Source organism: Schistocerca cancellata, chromosome 5 (assembly GCF_023864275.1).
Source record: "Schistocerca cancellata isolate TAMUIC-IGC-003103 chromosome 5, iqSchCanc2.1, whole genome shotgun sequence".
Lineage (NCBI taxonomy): Eukaryota > Metazoa > Arthropoda > Insecta > Orthoptera > Acrididae > Schistocerca > Schistocerca cancellata.
This window is the reverse complement of record NC_064630.1, coordinates 588,738,131-588,761,529: the sequence shown is the minus strand read 5'-3', so window position 1 is coordinate 588,761,529 and position 23,399 is coordinate 588,738,131. Positions and strand designations below refer to the sequence as shown.

Here is a 23,399-nt window from a genome sequence, read left to right as displayed (position 1 = left end):
AAAAATGTAAGTTAATGTAGATCAGTGGGAATATCGATTCTGTAAAGTTTGAATGCAACATTAATAGTATGCTGCTTGACACACACACGTCGATTAAATCTCTAGAGGTTGCAAAACGGTGTCACACGGAAGGACCACGTAAGGACGGTAGTAGAGAGAGCGAATGATAGACTTTAGTTCATTGGGAGAACTTTAGGAAAATGTAGCTCATCTACACTCCTGGAAATTGAAATAAGAACACCGTGAATTCATTGTCCCAGGAAGGGGAAACTTTATTGACACATTCCTGGGGTCAGATACATCACATGATCACACTGACAGAACCACAGGCACATAGACACAGGCAACAGAGCATGCACAATGTCGGCACTAGTACAGTGTATATCCACCTTTCGCAGCAATGCAGGCTGCTATTCTCCCATGGAGACGATCGTAGAGATGCTGGATGTAGTCCTGTGGAACGGCTTGCCAAGCCATTTCCACCTGGCGCCTCAGTTGGACCAGCGTTCGTGCTGGACGTGCAGACCGCGTGAGACGACGCTTCATCCAGTCCAAAACATGCTCAATGGGGGACAGATCCAGAGATCTTGCTGGCCAGGGTAGTTGACTTACACCTTCTAGAGCACGTTGGGTGGCACGGGATACATGCGGACGTGCATTGTCCTGTTGGAACAGCAAGTTCCCTTGCCGGTCTAGGAATGGTAGAACGATGGGTTCGATGACGGTTTGGATGTACCGTGCACTATTCAGTGTCTCCTCGACGATCACCAGTGGTGTACGGCCAGTGTAGGAGATCGCTCCCCACACCATGATGCCGGGTGTTGGCCCTGTGTGCCTCGGTCGTATGCAGTCCTGATTGTGGCGCTCACCTGCACGGCGCCAAACACGCATACGACCATCATTGGCACCAAGGCAGAAGCGACTCTCATCGCTGAAGACGACACGTCTCCATTCGTCCCTCCATTCACGCCTGTCGCGACGCCACTGGAGGCGGGCTGCACGATGTTGGGGCGTGAGCGGAAGACGACCTAACGGTGAGCGGGACCGTAGCCCAGCTTCATGGAGACGGTTGCGAATGGTCCTCGCCGATACCCCAGGAGCAACAGTGTCCCTAATTTGCTGGGAAAGGGCGGTGCGGTCACCTACGGCACTGCGTAGGATCCTACGGTCTTGGCGTGCATCCGTGCGTCGCTGCGGTCCGGTCCCAGGTCGACGGGCACGTGCACCTTCCGCCGACCACTGGCGACAACATCGATGTACTGTGGAGACCTCACGCCCCACGTGTTGAGCAATTCGACGGTACGTCCACCCGGCCTCCCGCATGCCCACTATACGCCCTCGCTCAAAGTCCGTCAACTGCACATACGGTTCACGTGCACGCTGTCGCGGCATGCTACCAGTGTTAAAGACTGCGATGGAGCTCCGTATGCCACGGCAAACTGGCTGACACTGACGGCGGCGGTGCACAAATGCTGCGCAGCTAGCGCCATTCGACGGCCAACACCGCGGTTCCTGGTGTGTCCGCTGTGCCGTGCGTGTGATCATTGCTTGCACAGCCCTCTCGCAGTGTCCGGAGCAAGTATGGTGGGTCTGACACACCGGTGTCAATGTGTTCTTTTTTCCATTTCCAGGAGTGTATGAAGGAGCCGGTGTACTGAACGCCAATGAGATCCATTCTTGAGTATTGCTCGAGTGTTTGGGATCCATTTAGAATTAAAGGAAAACATCGAAGCAGTTCAGAAGCGTGCTGCTATATACAGTATATTACTGGTAGGTACGACCAGCACGCAAGTGTTGCGGAGATGCTTCGGGAACTCAAATGGGATTCCCTGGAGGAAGGAGACGTTCTTTTCGAGGAACAATAGTGAGAAAATTTAGAGAACCGATATTTGAGGCTGACTACAGAACGGTTCTACTGCAGCCAATGTACATTTCGCGTAAGGTACACGAAGACAATATGAGAAAAATTACGGCGTATAGATAGTCGTTTTTCACTCGCTCTATTTATGAGTGGAACAGGAAAGGATATAACTAGTAGTGGTACAATGTACCCTCCGCCACGCACCACAGTGTGGCTTGCGGAGCGAAAATGTAGATACAAATGCAGAAACTGTTTTGAGTGGTGCTATAGAAGAACACTGAATATGAGGTGGGTATCTCGAGTAACTAATAAAGATGTACTGAATGAAATTGAGATAAAACAGAATGTATGGACAACTTTAACTAAAGGGAGGGATTCATTAAGCGGACACATCTTGATTTATCAGGAGTTAACCTGGTAATGCAGAGAAGTATGCGGGTGTGGTGGAGATATTCACAGAACTATAAAATACTTTATCATTTAAAAAAAATGTTGATATGCGTAATGAACACAATTATGTTGTATACAGATCATTTTCAAGTGTCTACAACGTCACTGAGTCCAATCGTCGCGTTCATGCATCAAATGAAATAACTTGGTACCCATGATGATTTCTAAAGCAACAAAGGAAAACTGAGAAGCAATATTAATTCATGGCGAATGAATTTTATGTACGAAAGAAGGCAAACAATGTGCAGTAGTGATATGTGGCCACTAATAGTAAAAATAGTTAAACGGTATTGTTAATGTTTATGACATAATTCGTTAACACGTTCTGAAACAAGCAGTTAGAACACTAAGCTACTTCAGGGAGTGGTGCTGACTTTGAATTTGATTTGTGTCTATATCATGAAACATATGTATAGATAAAGTTACTATGCGTTACTTTTTGGGTTCATTCACGTCTGCTGTTTTACTCAGTAAGCTAAATACGATGCTTTGAGTACAGGAATACTTTGGAGCGTAAAGTTCAGGTTGGAAACGGTAGGAGATAAAAAGTACAAAAATGGCTCTGAGCACTATGGGACTTAACTTCTGAGGTCATCAGTCCCCTAGAACTTAGAACTACTGAAACCTAACTAACCTAGGGACATCATACACATCCATGCTCGAGGCAGGATTCGAACCTGCGACCGAAGCGGGCGCGCGGTTCCCGACTGAAGCGCCTAGAACCGCTCGGCCACCTCGGACGGCATAAAAAGTACACTGGGCCGTAATTTCTCTAGCGATAAGCTTGGTAAACAGTGTTCTAAAACACAGTACTTACGCTATAGCGTTCTCGTAGGCTTCTTTTATTTCTCTGTTCAACTCTTTTTCTCTTTGTTCTTCGGCAGGAGAATTTTACGAAGCGTCCACGTTTGTTTTGTTTTCTTTTCCCCACAGACTACTGCAAAGAACTTGGTCCTGCTCGTACAGCGTAATGCACTGTTCGCTAGCTTGTGAGACAGGGAGGTGCACCAGACCCGAACCGAATTCGTGCCGCCGATTAACGACCGTGGGCTGGTACGCCGGCCAACCTGAATGTGGTTTTTATTCAGTTTTCCACTCTTACGCTAATGCTGGGCTGTCCCCCAAATTCCGCTTCAGATAATACGACAAACAAACAGTGAAAATAAGATAATGCACAAAACAAAGTGTACACTGTTAACTGACACATGCTCACACAAATTCCCACCCTTGACGGCTGTGGCTCTAGGAAGAGTATCCGCCCGCAAGGTTAAATAATACAATAAAACCTGCAGGTCAGTGGTAGTCAACGTGGTCTCTCACACCGACTAGTGGGCGTACCAGCTTTCGTGGTGAGCGGTTGGCGGCACAGGTTCTAAAAATATTCTTTAGGTTTTCATAAAATTTTGACATAAAGTATTAGGGAAGTAATTATTATTATGTCCTTTAACTTGTTACTTCACTACTTTAAAAGAGTGCGAAGGACATTCAATAAGTAATGCAACACATTTTTTGTTGTTTGTTGCGGAAAGCGGATTGATTTTATTCAGGATTCTGGTACACCATATTATTCCTTATTCTGTTGGCTACAAAACCCTAATTTTCAACGTAATGTTCGTTCGATGCGGCGGCCTGTATGTACCGCTCTACTTGTCGACTTCGGAGACAACATCTTGCTGCATCAATAACCTCTCATTCATCCACGTAGTGCTTACCGCGGAGAGCATCCTTCATCGGGCCAATCAGATGGAAATCGGAAGGTGCGAGATCCGGGCTGTAGGATGGGTGAGGAAGAACAGTCCAATGGGTTGTAGAGACCACCCCTCGGCTGTGCAGACTTGTATGAGGCTTTGCGTTGCTATCGAGAAGTTTTGTGGTGATGAATCCTCTGAAACTATTTCTTAAATTTCGTGCGGGTAGCGCAGTACATTTCAGAGTCGATCGTTGCACTTTGAGGGAGGACATACGGCAGAACAACCGCTTCAGAGTCCCAGAAGACAGACGCTATGAACTTACCGGCAGAGGGTCAAGTTTTCACCTTTTTCGTCGGGGGAGAGATGGTGTGGCGTCATTCCGTGTATTCTTGTTCTTCCTTTCAGCACTCTTCCATCTGTTCATTACGTTTTTTCTTCCTGTCTTTTGACGATTTCACACCAATTTTGTCACTCACCTACCTTGGGATCCTTCCATTTACGATACTTTTCCCCTAAACGCTTCTCTGTCTGTCTCTTCTTCACCTTTTATATTATTATTTTTTTCTAAACGCCCCCTTACCTTATGAATACAAGTTGTAGTCATCTTATCCCACAACTATTTGACGGTCTTCTTTTGGTTAGCGTCTTGTGTTTGATATAAATGTCCCAAAAGTTCCACTCTTTTTGTCTCATTAGTTCTGGTATGTTTTAGATGTTTAGATGAAGTTCATCATTACTGCGTAATTTCCAAACTGCCACAGTTTTTCGTGGGCAAATATTTTCCTAATGATTAGGTTTTTTGGAATTTCTAATTTATCTAGAATATATTTTAATGCTACAAGCCGCTCGGATAGCGGCGCCTGTAAACACTCCTCTACTAGGATTATGGCAGGCGTGCCGTCCCGGATCTAATTCGCGCAGCGGTTTAACGATGAAAAATTTCGAAATATGTGGTAAGGTTTTATGGGACCAAACTTCTGAGGTCATCGGTCGTTAAGACAACACACTACTTAATCTAACTTACACTAATTTACGCTACGGACAACACACACACCCATGCCCGAGGAAGGACTCGAATCTCCAACGTGGGGAGCCGCACGGACCGTGACAAGGCGCCACAGACCGCGCATCTACCACGCGCGGCATTAACGATGAGATCCAATATGTCGGCCAGCGTAGCTGTGGTTTTTAGGTGGTTTCCCGCATCCTACTAGGCGGATACTGGGCTTGTACCCAAGTCCCCTCTCAATTACACTATTTGCATTCATTTAGAAAACGTTCCCACACTTTTACATGAAATGACGTTCCAACACTTCTACATGACATCAAGTTCCCACACTTTTACATGATGCAGACGGTTGGGGTACACAGTTTCCTTCCCAGGGGCGAAGGGAAGGTGACAGGAATAGCAACCTTCTAACATTAACAATGTCAAATAAGATACTAACAATGCCAACCCTCTGTAAGTACGGGATAAAGTCTAAAGAAAATGAAGGTAGTTTAATGCTAGACATTCGCTTGCATATAGACATTCCGGCTTCGTTATTGTATTGTAATGTCTTGTTTTTGCATTAATAATAATAATAAAATTTAATATTATTATCACTATTACTACTACTGTTATTATTATTCTTATTATTGAGAGAACGATGCGTTCTGTTGTAAACAGAATAATTTCTATGATGAACAAGTACTACGAATGTCGATTTTCAGGATCTTCGAAAAGGAGCGAAATCTGACGCTAGTGAGATCCATCCCCAAAAGCCCCGAGGAGCGCATATCATTCACCGAGTACCAACGCTACGATGATGTGAGTATTGCCAGAGCTAAGAGTGTATTGTCTGGCTCCCTATAACAGCAAAGAGATGGAAGTTCAAAATTTACAACAATTTTATGTAACTAAGAACGATCAATACTAACATATGAGCCGGACATAGATACCTATACATAATTTGTAAAATCCTTACTCATTCGCTTGCGACTGTCTGCTAATTATGATGAACATTTCTCTTGAAACTGTTACAGTATCGTATACACCTTTTACCGAAACGAAACTGTTTCTCAATTTATAGTATTTCGAACGGCTAGACGATAAGCTGAGAACATGGACCATGGTTGTTGTATGCCAAGCGTTTCATCTTGGTTACAATGCTTGCTGTCAATCATCTGTTCATCGCTACAGCAAGGCGCAAATTCCTGTTCAGGAAATATCTCCTTGTATTATGTTGCCACGTCGTGACAGAGTGAATAAAGCTTTATTTACACCGTGACATTGATAATGGCGCTGAATATCTCGTAACTGGTCATGCGCATTAATAAACTGGAAAGTACTAATGGGGTTGTAGTGTACTCTTAATGAAGTGACATCTTTGTACGCTGTTAAATGCCTACACTTACCACACACGCGCTTCTTTTGTCGTTCACTGAGGTAAGCGTCACATCGAGGCACGTTGGGACTGTAGGGAGGACTCCAATAAATCCATTAGAACCACCGAAAAAGATTACGTATGGTCTTGCTCGAATGTAGTGGGCGTTATCATACCGAAATACTATTTAAAACTATGGGGTGGACCATTTTCAGCCATTCCAGCACCTCTATAAAAGAGAACGATTTAAGGTAGAGCGACCTCATAAAACTAATACAAGGTAAGGCATATGTCTGACTGAGATTCACTAGAAGAATCTTCACCAAGTGTAGTCCACCCACAAAGGAGGCAGCCTGTAAAACCCTTGTTCGACCAATACTAGAATATTGCTTATCAGTTTGGGATCTGTGCCATATAAGCTGCTAGAGGAAACGGAGAAGCTCTAAGGAAGAGTATCGTGTTCATTACAGGTTCATTTATTAGGAATGAGACCGTCGCGGAGAGTTTGTGGTCATATCGAGTTCTGAGAATTGGGAGTGCATAAAAGGGCAAAAAATATGTAAACTCACATGCATCCTGCTTCAGCGCAGACGTTATTAATCCTGCAGAGAAAAAATGACGTGAACTACAACCCTCCACGTGCCATATACCAACATTATATCAAAATCGACGTCGTCTTTGAGGTGAACTAATTTATTTCCGGCAGTGTAGTAGCCGCTTTGGACTCTGAATTCTTTGGTCCGTCCATTCACCTGGCTACGTGTCCCGTCCAGTTCCATTTCGTTATCAGTATGACTATAATTAAGGCCTCCACTCCAGTCTTTTTCCTGCTCTGCACGCTTGTTGTATTGACTCCCTTAGGGATTCTCATCATGCACCTGTCCATATCTCGCTGAGCAGCCCACAATGCTTGAAAGTTTCTCGTACAGAAAATCTATGTCTCACTGTTATAAACCTAAGCTGGTAATGCAGTGTGACTACCACTCCTTTAACTCCTATACGCAGCTGAGGTCCCAAATCTCATCCCTTCTGCATACCTGCTACAGTATGCTGAGAACATGACCTTACCTACACTCAGTAGTATCCTACATTCATCCCTGAAACTCCATTTCAACAACTTTACCTCATGAAATAATCAGTGATATCTCTCCATTAATCCTGCAAAACCCCAGGCACTAATTGCAGGAAATATCACCCGAGTATTCTGCACCAAAACCAATCACCTGACAATCTACAACAGTCAAGTCAACCTAATTAATCTTAGAAGCACACCATATCCTCTTCCAGTCTAATTTCTAACGCCATCCCCTTCCATATCACGAACTCAGCGCTGATATCTATGCCTCCCAACCCATTCCAAACGTAATCTACAACGTACCCTTTCCTCGCCCATCTGACATCCTATTCGTCTCCTGACATCTACAATCCAATTATCACCTCCTTCCCACAAAGCCATGCCACATATTTTTCCATCTAACGTCTTCTGCAGTACTTGCCACATCGCAATCCCTACCCACAATTACTAGGAGCCTTCATCAAGACGTTCTCATAAGAAATATAATCTACGTCACATCGTTGTGTCACGAAAATAATTTACACTGCCTTACAGAAAACGTGAAGCTCCCAGAAGACACGATCGATTGTCAGTGTAACATACCATTGGCTGGTATGTTAATCATGGGAGTTGCAATTCTCTGTGACAGTTAGAATGGCCACTAGAGTAGATTAATGTTGTTTGTGTTTAGTGCTGTTACCAAGTCTGATAGGACGTGGACAACGTTAGATGTTGAATGATCACTGTGAAAGCCACAGAGTTACCACATACGCATGTGAGACAGAATTGTCAGCGCCTGACAGAGTTCGAAAGGGACCTCATTGGGGTTTCCGTTTGACCAGCTGGTCGAATCGGGCAATATCAAAATTTGTGGGGTAGTCGAACCTGACAGTAGCCGGTTGTTGGGCTGCACGAGAAGGTGAGTGCAGACATACACGTTGTCAAGATTCTAGTCAACCACATCTGACCAACACAAAGATGGATCAACGTACTGTGTGCCAAACACATCGTAACCCCTTCACACCTGCATCTGCCATCCGAGATGAAGTAATGGACTTCCTGCAACATTCTGTGATATTAAACACTATCGATCGGAGAACAGCAGCGGGCTGACTAGAGAATTACGGTCCCACGCTTAGGCTGCCGTTAACACCATGACACAAACGACTGCGTTTGGGGTGGTGGCGCGATAGGGAAGCATGGACTGCTGATGAAGGGCATAGCGCTTTGTCCGGATGACCATCGTCGGTGAGTGTGCTGGCCACCTGGGAAGAGCTCCCATTTATCCAATGTTTTGGAGAGACACGGAGGTGTTACTCATGTTGTGGGGTGTTATCAAGTATAGCTTCAGCTCTCCGCTGGTAATGGTGAGGAAGCTCTGACAGAATAACACAACGACAAGAACATCTTGTGTAATCACTTGTTATCTCTCATGCGACAGTACCGTTGTGCCATTTTTGGACGAGACAGTGTTCGTCCACATACGGCGAGTGTCCCTGTGACCCATCATCGGGATGTTGATGTACTCATATGACCAGGAAGATCCCCAGATCTGTCCACAGTAAAATATGTGGGAGACCAGTTCGGACGTCAACTCCATTCCTGTGTCAGTATAAAGGATATCATGGATCAGATATAGTAGTTGTTAGCTATTTCGTCTCACAACAGGACACAACAGGTTTACAACACTTTTCCCAACAGAATTAGAGCCTGCATCCTTGCCAGAGGGAGTGCAACATCATGCAGATAAGTCCAAAGATAAGTAGACTTGTAGTGCCAAGTTCGTTGGTAATAAGTGAAATCAAATAACATATCCTCTCAACCCGTGAAGATTCATTTCCTCTTTTCCTCCGTTTCTCGGTACTTAACTTTTGTCTTAGGTATTGTATTTTGCCTACATAAATTATAAATTAAAGTACGCAATGGCTAAAGAATGTTAATTTGGTAGCTGTCAGCCTCTACCCAGTAGCAGAAATGTAAACAACCCTTAATAAAAGAAAACACAGAGACGAAAAGCTTTTCACTTTCAGGGACGTTACAGTTTTTGAAACTTCGTTTAGCTTTCCAAATGCCCTTTATGTTGTTATTATTCACTTATTAATTGAAATCTTGTGGCTTAAATTACAAATTATTGATTTGTACAGAGCTATAAACTTAATTTCTAAGAAAGCTGTAAAGATAGAACTTCGCTTGAGAAGAATCTTGACAAGGGTCAGTTTATGAGGGTGGAGCATATTTGTGGTGTCACCGCCAGACACCACACTTGCTAGGTGGTAGCCTTTAAATCGGCCGCGGTCAGTTAGTATACGTCGGAGCCGCGTGTCGCCACTATCAGTGAATGCAGGCCGAGCGCCGCCACACGGCAGGTCTAGAGAGACTTCCTAGCACTCGCTCCAATGGTACAACCAACTTTGCTAGCGATGGTTCACTGACAAATTACGCTCTCATTTGCCGAGACGATAGTTAGCATAGCCTTCAGCTACGTCATTTGCTACGACCTAGCAAGGCGCCATTACCAGTTACTATTGAGATTATGAATAATGTACCATCAAGAGCGATGTTCACCATTTATGGATTAAAGTTAAGTATTCCAGCAGCTACGTACGTATTTTGCTAAAGTCTAATTTCCTTGTCCTGTTCCAGACCTCACGCCAGTCTGCGTGAGCTAAAGTGCGTGCCTTTCGGCTTCTTCTAGTATACCGGGTTGGCTCTCTTGCCAACCCACAACAATATTTGTAACAGTGTTTGGAAATATACCATATCGATTCACGGAAGATACAAAAAGTAAATTAAAAACTTATGTAGTGGGCCAAACAACACTTAATAATGTTAGGCAGTTTTAATTGTTCTGTTTATTTATTTTGCTTTCCGACCTAACGTTTTCTTCAGCAAAACTGACTGCAATACTATGTTATATGGTTCTATGACATCATTATTAATTTGATCTTTTATTGAATGTCTTCATTGTGTATTGTGTTTAGTTATAGTTGTTGTTTAGGCCTACTTTCAAACTTAATCGTCCATTTTCGAAATGACATTCAGTAAAACATTTAGCTGCGGCTATAGCTCGCAGTACTGAATATCCCAGCAATCCACAATCGTCATTTTAAATGCAAAGAATATGTGTATAGAAAAAAATGACGATTCTGCCCTTGTTGCTGAAATCATAATGTCGCCACCATCCTTCGAGAGCCAACCAAGTAGAACTCAGAAGAAAGGAGAAATTTTCACCATCAACATTTAAGCCACTGGAGGAGGGTTGCCTAAAGTTCCAGATCAACAGACATTTAACCAAAGTTGTCCTTAATCTTTCATCTTCTACGCGGTGACGGATAGTACGAGTATCTGACACAGCTGACTGTGGTCTGTCCTTCCAGTCGGAGACACTTAGCTTGTCAGCCCAGTTAGTGTTACTCGAAACGAGTAGCGAGTGTCGAGTTGTATACGTCTCGGCACCATGCTTCACCCCCTCCCTTTCATTCAATAAACAGAGTGCCATAACCTCACAACGGTGCACTGCACAAGCATCCGTCATAGTCTGCCATACCGTTGGTTACGAATGCGGGATCCCTCGGTTATCCCTAATTTCGAGGCGCCCGGCTAACATTCTGACTTGGGTTTCACAGATTCGGCAGTACCTGTCGCAGCTGGCATCTAGCTATCCCAGTACAGTGACTGTGCAGACCATTGGACAGACATCCGAGGGTCGCCCTCTGGATATCATCCAGATATCCTCTGGAGGCGGCGGCTCCAGGCCGGTCATCCTGATCGACGCCGGCATCCACGCCAGGGAGTGGATCGCGCCAGCTGCCGCCCTCTACGTCATCAACCAGCTGGTCGAGAATGCAGCCGAGAGCGCGCTCACAGACAGCGTCGACTGGCACATCGTCCCCGTGCTCAACCCCGATGGCTACGAGTACACGTTCACAGAGGTAATGACTGCTTGGCTATCTTTGTCGTAGGGCTGCTACTTATAAAGAAACTGTATTCCAACAAAGCCACTCAGTTGGAATGACACTCTTCAATTACTGATTTATTAATGAATTACAGAGGGTCTGCATTCTTGCAAGAGCAGAATTATTGCTCTGTTCAATCCCCAGACATGTTTCACTGCAGTTCTGGCATGTTCAGTGCGTTTTTTGTTTTATTGTATCTGAAAGACAAACATACAAATTTTACGCAGATTAGGAAAATGTGGACATCAGATTTTGACGTTGTTTGGATCACAAATAATGTTTACCTTTTTTATATTGTGTGTGCCGTGTGGCTTTCAACAAAAAACAGCCACAATTTCCGAGCAACACCTGAGTTAAATTTTTGTCGAGAATATAACGCCTAAACGGTGAAATATTGGTAGATTCCCCTTTTTGAAGTTTATCACTGCAGCAGTTGAACTGTCTTGAGCTGTGCTTGGTTATTCTTTGCCTGCTGAATGTGTTGTTGTTGTTTTGATGTTTAAAGTGACTCGTGGGCATCAGTAAAATTTCGTGTAGGATTTGATTTAAAAATCCGCTTGGTGCGGTTTAGTATATATAGACTGTGTTGGGGATTTACAACGGTAAAACACGGTAATCATCTCTATCATTTATAAAGAATAATAAAAGATTACCACAAAAGCTATCATATGGGGCGACAAAGTCATAATTGATCCAGCAGTATTTTGCAACACTGTAAACGAACTAACAAACAACAAAGAATAAACTCGGTTGCAGCCGCGCAGTCTATGGCGTATTGTCACGGTACGCGCGGCTCTCCCCTTCGTAGGTTCGAGTCCTCCCTCGGGCATGGGGGTGTGTGTTGTCCATAGCGTAAGTTACTTTAAGTTAGGTTAAGTAGTGTGTAAGGTTAGGGGACCGATGACCTCTGCAGTTTGGTCCCATAAGATTAACTAGTGTGTAAGCTTAGTGGCCGATGACCTAAGCAGTTTGGTCCCATAAGATATATATATATATATATATATATATATAAACTCGGGTGCGCTCACGCGAAATTCGTGACCGCCAATGGACAACAACATAGTAGCACAAATGACTGTTAGCAGCCTACCTGAAAGGTAAATGTCAGTGAAAAGAGCATGAAAGCCACAGCAATGTGGTATCATAATGGATTCGCCAATGAACACTAGAAAGCGTAAGTAAAAGCTATTGTAAATTCGAAGCACAAGCAATAAATGGGGAACACTGCCAAATATTTATTCAAACGAAAACATCACTTATTTTTACCGATGCCCACAGGTCACGTCAAGCATAAAACCAGTAACAGCAAAACAGTCATCAGACTTATAATAATCAAGTACAGCTTAGGACATGGCAAGCACTGAAATGGTAAGCGCAAAAAGGGGTATAGGCCACCATTGTACCGGAATACATAGTTTAAAACATACATTCTGAACAAATATTTGGTTTAGACCTTGCCCTAAAATCCTAATATTGCGTATGAAATGATGCACACTGGCGGAAAAAAAGACCGCAACACTAGGAAGGACTTGGATGACATAAACGAAAGTCGGCAGACGTGTTTCTACCAGTGGCTGGATGTTGCTTCTGCGATACTGCAGAAAGACTTGACAGAAATGTAGCCACTGCACGTGAATGCTGACATTGGCGGTCAAGAGAATGTATGGTCGCAAGAAGGCCGGGCTCCGGCCGGATACATGGCACTACCGATAGGGAAGACCATCGTGTTCGGTGTGCGGCTCTGCCACATCGTACTGCATTTGCAAAGTGACACAACGAACTGTTGCAAATCGCTTACTTCAAGGACAACTTCGAGCCAGATGCCCTGTAGCGTGCGTTCCGCTGCCCCCAAACTACCGCCATTTGCGACTCCAGTGGCGTCAAGCTCTCTTTGGAGGACTGGGTGGAGGTCTTGATGGAAGGTGGGGTGGTTCTGCCTCAGTGCCAGTTTGGTTAGGAGGAAAGTTGAAGGCCTGCAACCAACCTGTCTACGTGCTGGACACACTGGACCATCTAGAGTTGGGGTCTGGGGTGCCATTTTGTATGACAGCAGGAGCACTCTCATGATTATCCCACACACCATGACTGCAAATTTTTACGTCAGTCTGGGATTCGACCTGTTCTGCTGCCTTTCATGAACAGCATACCAGGTGCGTTTTCCAGCACGATAGCGCTCGCCCACGTACCGCTGTTTTAACCCGACATGCTGCACAGAGTATTGACATGTTCCCTTCACGTGTTCAATCACAATATCTGTCTCCAGTCGAGCACATACGGTCACGCACGATAACTACAGCGTCATCCAGAAACAGCATTAACTGTCCCTATATTGACGGACCAAGTGCAACAGACATAGAACACCATGCTCCAAACTGACATCTGGCACCTGTAAAACACAATGGATGTACGTGTGCACGCTTGCATTCAACATTATTGCGGTTACACCGGTTTTTTATGTACCAGCTTTTCACATTTGCAATGCTCATCTAGCGCTTACATTAACCTGTAATCTTGCGAGGTTAACCACTTACATATGTTGCCTAGACAAACGTATTCCCGAAATTTCATTACTGTACGTTAATCATTTTTTGGTTGCATTTTTTTAAGTCGGTGTGTTAATATAGACTTATGGCTCATTTCTGTTGGCAGCCACAGAGTACACAGGATGTAAAAACTTGGAATCTAAACAACAAAATCTGATGTCAACGCATTCCTAATATAAAGGGTTTCCATAATTAAAGTGCCAGCTTCAAAACAGGGTAGAAAGAGAGCTACTGCTCAGAATGACGTAAAATCTGAACTGAATATTATTGACGCAGAGAAAAACGTCATGGAAAAAAAGAAAACGAAACTTTGGCCAGTAGATGGCGCTGTAAGCACCAAAATACGCACACCAACAGACGCGTGGCTCACGACTTTTCCTCATTTTGCTTCCGAGACGCCCAACTGACTGTGTCCATGAAGGGCCGTGCGCTGCTGGAAAAGCTGCAGAAGTGTCGGACACTCAAGGGCGTGATAAAAGACATTGGTCCGATTTATGCTAGGAGTCTGGAGAAAGTGATTACAAAATTGGAAATGACAAGTTTTTTTGAAGTGCAAGTTGCCAGATGGAGGAAACCAGTTGATACGACGTCTGTCGAAGATGTGGTCGGAGCATTGCAGGAGGGTAGAGGGGTGGTGCGCAAACAGGCAGTGTATAGGGAATTGCCCGAACGTAGGACATGCCTGCGAGCACAGTGCATAAATCCTACGAAACATCTGCATTGTTATCCATACAAAATCACCGAAGTTCAGGAGTTGCTTCCTGCTGAGTTGCCAGCAAGATAAACGTTCCCTCTGGAATTTCTTGCTCGCATGGAAGTAGGCAATGAATGGCCATGGAACATTCCGTCGACAGACGAAGCCCATTTCCATCTCCAATGACATGTCAATACGCAGAATATGGGCAACCGAGAATCTGCGTGTACATCAGCTGGCACTACTTTATTCTGCAAATATAACTGTGTGGTGCGAGTTGACATCATCTTTTATCACAAGTCCGTATTTTTTCGAGGAGATGAGTGTTGCAGCTTCTGTTACCTGTATCATCACTGGCAAACGCTGTTAGAATCTTCTGCACACCGACAACCTCCTCCTCTCCCTCCTGCCAACCCCCCTCCCCCTTCACCCCTCCCGCCCCTCTCTATCTTTCCTAATAGTGTCGATATGTCGGTAGAATTATTTTTATCGAAGATGGCGCTCCTCCACATATTGCACAGCCAGTGAAGCGGCTGCGGCAGAGGCATTTCGGAAGTGCTACAGTTATCAGTCGTCAGTTCCCTACAGCATTCGGGAGGACGACGGTTCAAACTCGCGTCCGGCCATTCTGATTTCGGCTTTCCATGATTTCCCTAAATCATTTCAGGCAAACGCCAGGATGGCTCCTTTGAAAGGATACAGCCGATTTCCTTGCCCATACTTCCCAAATCCGACCTCGTGCTCCGCCTCTAATGACCTCGATGGCGACGTGACGTCAAACACTAATCTCCTCCTCCATTCCCCTAGAGCCTGGTCGTCCAGATCACCTTCTCTTAATCTGTGTGACTTCTCGCAGTGGGATTATCTTAAAGATGATGTGTTGAGGGTTCCAATTACGAACGTAGCTGTGCTATTACACTCCTGGAAATTGAAATAAGAACACCGTGAATTCATTGTCCCAGGAAGGGGAAACTTTATTGACACATTCCTGGGGTCAGATACATCACATGATCACACTGACAGAACCACAGGCACATAGACACAGGCAACAGAGCATGCACAATGTCGGCACTAGTACAGTGTATATCCACCTTTCGCAGCAATGCAGGCTGCTATTCTCCCATGGAGACGATCGTAGAGATGCTGGATGTAGTCCTGTGGAACGGCTTGCCATGCCATTTCCACCTGGCGCCTCAGTTGGACCAGCGTTGGTGCTGGACGTGCAGACCGCGTGAGACGACGCTTGATCCAGTCCCAAACATGCTCAATGGGGGACAGATCCGGAGATCTTGCTGGCCAGGGTAGTTGACTTACACTTTCTACAGCACGTTGGGTGGCACGGGATACATGCGGACGTGCATTGTCCTGTTGGAACAGCAAGTTCCCTTGCCGGTCTAGGAATGGTAGAACGATGGGTTCGATGACGGTTTGGATGTACCGTGCACTATTCAGTGTCCCCTCGACGATCACCAGTGGTGTACGGCCAGTGTAGGAGATCGCTCCCCACACCATGATGCCGGGTGTTGGCCCTGTGTGCCTCGGTCGTATGCAGTCCTGATTGTGGCGCTCACCTGCACGGCGCCAAACACGCATACGACCATCATTGGCACCAAGGCAGAAGCGACTCTCATCGCTGAAGACGACACGTCTCCATTCGTCCCTCCATTCACGCCTGTCGCGACACCACTGGAGGCGGGCTGCACGATGTTGGGGCGTGAGCGGAAGACGGCCTAACGGTGTGCGGGACCGTAGCCCAGCTTCATAGAGACGGTTGCGAATGGTCCTCGCCGATACCCCAGGAGCAACAGTGTCCCTAATTTGCTGGGAAGTGGCGGTGCGGTCCCCTACGGCACTGCGTAGGATCCTACGGTCTTGGCGTGCATCCGTGCGCCGTGCGGTCCGGTCCCAGGTCGACGGGCACGTGCACCTTCCGCCGACCACTGGCGACAACATCGATGTACTGTGGAGACCTCACGCCCCACGTGTTGAGCAATTCGGCGGTACGTCCACCCGGCCTCCCGCATGCCCACTATACGCCCTCACTCAAAGTCCGTCAACTGCACATACGGTTCACGTCCACGCTGTCGCGGCATGCTACCAGTGTTAAAGACTGCGATGGAGCTCCGTATGCCACGGCAAACTGGCTGACACTGACGGCGGCGGTGCACAAATGCTGCGCAGCTAGCGCCATTCGACGGCCAACACCGCGGTTCCTGGTGTGTCCGCTGTGCCGTGCGTGTGATCATTGCTTGTACAGCCCTCTCGCAGTGTCCGGAGCAAGTATGGTGGGTCTGACACACCGGTGTCAATGTGTTCTTTTTTCCATTTCCAGGAGTGTATTTATTGGTTCATTTCAAAATGGTTCAAATGGCTCTGAGCACTATGGGACTTAACATCTGAGGTCATCAGTCCCCTAGAACTTAGAACTACTTAAACCTAACTAACCTAAGGACATCACACACATAAATGCTCGAGACAGGATTCGAACCTGCGACCGTAGCGATCGCGCGGTTCCGGACTGAAGCGCCTAGAACCGCTCGGCCATTCCGGCCGGCTATTGGTCGATTTATTCATCCTATCAACACTAAAGCCACGAGAAATACTTTTTCATCAAACCAGACATGCACCATAATCCTTATGTCCCTTACTCAGTTGACTGTACACACTGTGTATCTGTGATCATAAGACTACAGAGAAATAGGTCTCAGATCAAAACACACAAACAATCCTTCTAAAGAGGGTGGTATAAACCTTTTCTGGAGCAGTTTACGGTGAATGTCTGGTTAAACGATAAAGAAGTTCTTGTGACACGATGAATAAATCACCAAAACCTGCGTTCTCAGTGTAGTTGTGGAGCGCGCTGTGGATCTAACCGTGAACGGACAATGTGTTTTCTAGTTACTATGCTCTCTGTTCAGTTGCCTTCAAGTTCAAACAGGATGTGAATTTTCGTTTTAAGGCAAGTAGGGTTGTCGGCAAGCTAAGTTGCCCGCCTGATCGCAAACATCAGAGCGACGTCAGCCGAACATTTAGCCAGTAGCGTGAAGCACAGAACATTGAAAATCTGTCTCTTAATGGTCGCCAGCTGTTAACATCAAGTCAAGCCCGCTAACAATGAGTGAAGTTATCTCGAGGGGGATGAATGAGAAATGCCAGGCTGCCATTTTTAAGGCAACTGGGACGGCTGTGTCGATCCGGACAGTAGGCAATCACTAATGTGGTCAATTTGGCCACTTTATGAATCTGGCCACTACGCATTCTTATGAATAACTGTACACGCCGCTTACCACTCCAATTGTCGAGGAAAGATGGCAAGACAACAATGCGAATGGAGCATGAATCAGTGACATGGAGTTCGTTTCATTGACGATATTGGATTTCTTTGACAACTAACGCTGCTTGAGTACATTCTGTCCACGTCGCAGACGTCTTTTTGTCTGATTTGTAATTCAGTGCTGAATATAATTTATATTACATTAGCTTTTTGACCGCGGCTTCACCTGCACACGTGTACCTCACGTATATTTCACACATCTTATATATTACAGGTAGTGTGGATAATATATTTCACACATATTTGTACACATATTCCACAAATGTGTCTGCACACATATTTCATCTGTTACCTATGCCCATGCAGGTTCAGTTCAGTCCTAAGCAAACGTATAATTCTGTATCTATAAGAAGCACGCAGAGTTCATTCTCGATCCCTGCTGACGCACTGAACAACAGAAATAAGGGATACAGAGTACTTCGTACATGTGGACAAAATATAGCGAGAAATACGAACAGGCTGTTTTCAAACATATTCACGCGTTACCCCCCTCATATCTTTCACCTTTAGGCGTCATAGAGGCATCTTACAGCCACAGTATTTTTAGACAAATAACGAGTCACATACACACGGTATCCAAGAAATGTTGCGACAAACTTCGAGGGCTTGTAGAGGGTGTTTTGAGGAACAAATTAAGGACAGGAACCCATGTACAGACACATCATCCAATGGTGCCATAGACCTTCGAATTTGTAGGAGTCAGCACTTGCAACTAGGCCACACCTTCTGCGACAAACGTGACTTTGTACTCTGACGGACCGTAGGCGGAATGCCTCACAACGTTGTTTGTTATGCAGTGATCACGGCTGGTTGCCACGATTGCCAGTTTAGCAAAACGAGCTAGTTGCTGCGTAGAAAGGCCTTGTCACCTATGAACGCGATGCTCATTTGCCTTGGTGGATGATGGTTTCGGACATGATCTACCATCAGCAGTGTATTTTCTTCCTGTATACCGAGAAACACTGAAGATTTTAGAGGGTTCCAGGAGAAACATAAACAGCGGATGGAAACCTGTGTCCGAAACGGTCACCACCACGGCAACAGAGCATCGCATTCATAGGAGACAAGGCCTTTTTAAGCACTCGTGGCAATCAGTCGCTATCAATGAATAACAATTCCTGCGAAATAGTATGGGTAGGGGCTATACTTGACAATACAGCCCCTCTCCCCCTCCCCCCCCCCCCACGACACAGAAGATATAGTTGCTGAACAGTTAAAAGAAAACCTGAGTCTCATTTCAAATGGGTAGCCCACTCATGCAATTATAGTCGGTGGTGACTTCAATCTACCTTCGATATGCTGTAAAAATTATACGTTTAAGGCCAGCGGCAGGCATGAAACGTCATCCGGAATTGCACTGAATGCTTTCTCAGAAAATTATTTTAAACCATTAGTCCATGAGCCCACTCGAAGGGCAAATGGTTGTGAAAGCATACTTGAACTCTTGGCAACGAATAATACTGGACAAATGGGAGTATCGTGGAGAATACAGGGATTAGCGACCACAAGGCAGTTGCTGTTAGGCTGAGAACCGTAACATCTACAACCATCAAAGAGAAGTGCGAGGTATATCTATTTAAAAAAGCTAATAAAAATGCTCTTAACGCCTATTTAAGAGACTGTGTACACTTCTTCCGATCTGATCATGTAAGTGTAGAAAAGTTGTGGAATGTTTTCAAAGAGATAGTACCGATGGCAATTGAGAGATATATACGACATAAATTAATAAGTGATGGTACTGATCCTCTATGGTACACAAAACGGGTCAGATCACTGTTGCAGAAGAAAGAAAAAAGTATGCCAAACTTAAAAGAACGCAAAATCCCCACGATTGGCAAAGTTTTGCAGAAGTTCGAGATATAGAGCGTATTTCAATGTGAGATGCTTTTAAAAATTTCCACAACGATACTCTACTTCGGAATCTGGCAGAAAGTCCAAAGAGAATCTGGTCATACATAAAGCACACAAGTGGCAAGACGCAATCAATACCTTTACTGCGCGATAACAACGGTGAAGTCACTGATGGAAGTGCCACTAAAGCAAAGTTATTAAAAACGGTTTTCCTAAACTCCTTCACCAAAGAAGACGAAGTAAATATTCCTGAATTCCTATCAAGAACAACTGCCGTGGTGAGAAACATAGAAGTAGATATCCTCGGTGTAGCAAAGCAGTTTAAATCACTTGATAAAGGTAAGGCCTCCGGTCCAGATCGTATACCAGTCAGGCTCCTTTCAGAGTATGCTGATACAGTAGCTCCATATTTACCAATTATATACAACCACTCTCCCACAGAAAGATCCGTTCCTAAAGACTGAAAAATTGCTCATGTCACAACAGTACCCAAAAAGGGAAGTAGGAGTAATCCGCTCAATTACAGGCCCATATCATTAACGTAGATTTGCAGTAGGGTTTTGTAAAATATACTGTGTTCGAACATTATGAAGTACATTGAAGAAAACGATTTATTGACACATGGTCAGCACAGACTCAGAAAATATTGTTCTTGTGAAAGACAACTGTTTATATAATGAAGTAATGAGTGATATCGACAGGGGATGTCAAATTGATTCCATATTTTTAGATTCGCAGAAGGATTTCGATACCGTTCCTCACAAATGTCTTCTAACCAAACTACGTCCTATGGAATATCGCCTCAGTTGTGCGACTGGATTCGTGATTTCCTGTCAGAAAGGTCACAGTTCGTAGTAATAGACGGAAAGTCACCGACTAAAACAGAAGTAGTATCCAGCGTTTTGCAATGAAGTGTTATAGGCCCTCTGTTGTTCTTGATCTATAGTAACGACACAGAAGACAATCTGATTAGCCGTCTTAGATTGTTTGTAGATGATGCTGTCATTTACCGCCTTGTAAAGTCATCCGATGATGAAAACGAATTACCAAATCATTCAGATAAGATATCTGTATGGTGCGAAAAGTGGCAATTGACCTCGGATAAAGAAAAGTGTGAAGTTATTCACATGAGTACTGAAATAAATCCGCTAAATTTCTATAACGCGTCAAGTCGCACAAACCTGAAGGCTGTAAATTCAACAAAATACTTAGCGATTACAATTACAAATAACCTAAATTGGAAAGATCTCATAAATAATGTTGTGGATAGAGAAAACCAAAGACTGCGATTCATTGGCAAAACACTTAGTAGGTGCAACTGGCCTACTAAAGAGACTGCTTACAAAACGCTTGTCCGTCCTATTCTGGAGTATTGCTGCGCGGTGTGGGATTTGCATCAGGTGGGACTGACTGATGACTTCGAAAAAGTACAAAGAAGGACGGCTCGTTTAGTATTAAAGCGAAATAGGGCAGATAGTGCCGGAGACATGATACGTGAACTGGAGTGGCAATTATCAAAACAAACGCTTTTTCGTTGCGACGGCGTCTTTTCATGAAATTTCAGTCATCTGTTTTCTCCTCCGATTGCGAAAACATTCTATTGGCACCCACCTACATAGGGAGAAATGATAATCACGATAAAATAAGAGAAATCAGGGCTCGCACTGAAAAATTTAAGTTCTCGTTTTTCAGGCGCGTCGTTCGAGAGTGGAACGCTAGAGAGACAGCTTGAAGGTGGTTCATTGAACCCTCTTCCTGGCACATTGTTGTGAATAGCATAGTAATCAAGTAGATGAAGGTGAGAGACGTTCCGCATACTGTCCGTCAGCGTACGAAGTGACGTTTTCTGCCAAAGGGGTGGCGCAGTGGCAGGCGCCTGTAACTTCGTCACTCTGTAGCGTCGTTGACACAGGCTCCTATTCTAGACTTGTTCCTCGAGACACCCTCTACAACACCTCGAAATTTGTCACTACCTTTGCGGGACATCCTGTTTACCAAATATGCTCCAGGCGTCTCTGAGTTACGTTTCTGTGTGACGCCTTTTCATTTACACCCTCAGTCGTAGGCATGATAAGGTTGTCTTCCTGTCAAATAATTATTTCCACGAAGCAAGTGTGGCAAAGACGTTGCTTCAGGTTTTACCGAGGTACGCTGATGCGTTGCTATCTTTGCCCCCCTACCCCTCCACCACGAATAGGGGTCTGTCACCACTGAGCCCAGTGACCCCATAAAACTATGGATTAGATACTAATATGAGGTCGGTGTCGAATTTATCTGCATAAGATGGCTTCTCACCCTAAAGTTCACCGCTGCGGGTATACTCCTATAGTATTTTTGCACAAATAATACAAATAATAAGTATATTAATTTTTTTTCAATAACTCAAGAAGTTCCTGACTTAATATTCTATGTCAGCTCCTTTTTATCCTCACCCGCACCTGTATGGGCAGTAGGTGTGTCTTACCTCACAGTATTTTTTTTTCAGATAATATGTTGTAAGTGTAGTTTCCATTTAATTTTGATAACAATCAGTCTTTAATATAAAACTAACCAAAGGTGGTCTATGAAGCTTCTTCCTTAAATCTGTGGAGCAATTACAAGCCACTATCACTAACCAACGCTTTAAAATTTGGTTGTAATGATGCTGTCGATATGTGGAAGCTCATAAAACCTAGTCGTCTGCACTTTTACTGCAGCTGAGCGGCAGCCGGCACGGTAGCTCAGCGTGTTCGGTCAGAGGGTTACGTGCCCTCTGGAAAAAAAAAAAAAAAAAAAAAAAAAAAAAAAAAAGAGAGAGAGAGAGAGAGAGAGAGAGAGAGAGAGAGAGAGAGAGAGTTAATCGGTCAACAACAAACTTAAACGGGTGTCTTACGACGTCCGCCCCGAGCAGATGCAACGAACAAAAGCGAACAAAATGAGATAAAAAAGAAAACAAAAAAGCCGCCTAAGGCGCTGCTGTCATGGACTGTGTGGTTGATCCCGGCGGAGGTTCGAGTCCTCCCTCGGGCATGTGTGTGTGTGTTTGTCCTTGGATAATTTAGGTTAAGTAGTGTGTAAGCTTAGGAACTGATCACCTTAGCAGTTAAGTCCCATAAGATTTCACACACATTTGAACATTTTTGCAGTTTTACTCAGGCGAAGACGCTCACAGTATATACCATTACTGATATACAGCTTTGTTTTTCGCAGGACCGTATGTGGAGGAAGACCCGATCAACAACAACATCTCCCAATTGCCCTGGAGTGGACGGCAACAGGAACTTTGACTTCCACTGGAATGGTAAGGAAGCAGTTGTGTTTTATATACTAAACGTCGATTGCATTGTTTTAGATTCGTAGATACTGAACACTGACTTTACAGCGAACAGCTAAACAGTTTGGTCATACTGATCACAAAATTGCGCTACGTTTTCCTTCTTCTTTGTACGATCCAGAAAATATGCCTTGCCAGTATTCACGTCATGTGTTGTGTCGCTCCACGCAGCCACTCTCAGATGTTTGAGGGCTGTGAATGCAGTCAGCTTCAAATGGCTGTGAGCACTACGGGACTTAACATCTAAGGTCATCAGTCCACTAGAACTTAGAACTACTTAAACCTA

General features: G+C 44.7%; 1 protein-coding gene across 1 annotated transcript in view; it reads left to right on the top strand.

The window, feature by feature from the left end:
• LOC126188704 (carboxypeptidase B-like) overlaps positions 1–23,399 on the top strand; it is a 69,519-nt gene that overhangs the window by 24,328 nt on the left and 21,792 nt on the right. The window contains exons 3-5 of the mRNA XM_049930311.1: positions 5,716–5,812; positions 11,049–11,354; positions 22,990–23,080. Coding sequence (XP_049786268.1) covers positions 5,716–5,812; positions 11,049–11,354; positions 22,990–23,080 — 494 coding nt within the window. The remainder of the gene's footprint in view (positions 1–5,715; positions 5,813–11,048; positions 11,355–22,989; positions 23,081–23,399) is intronic.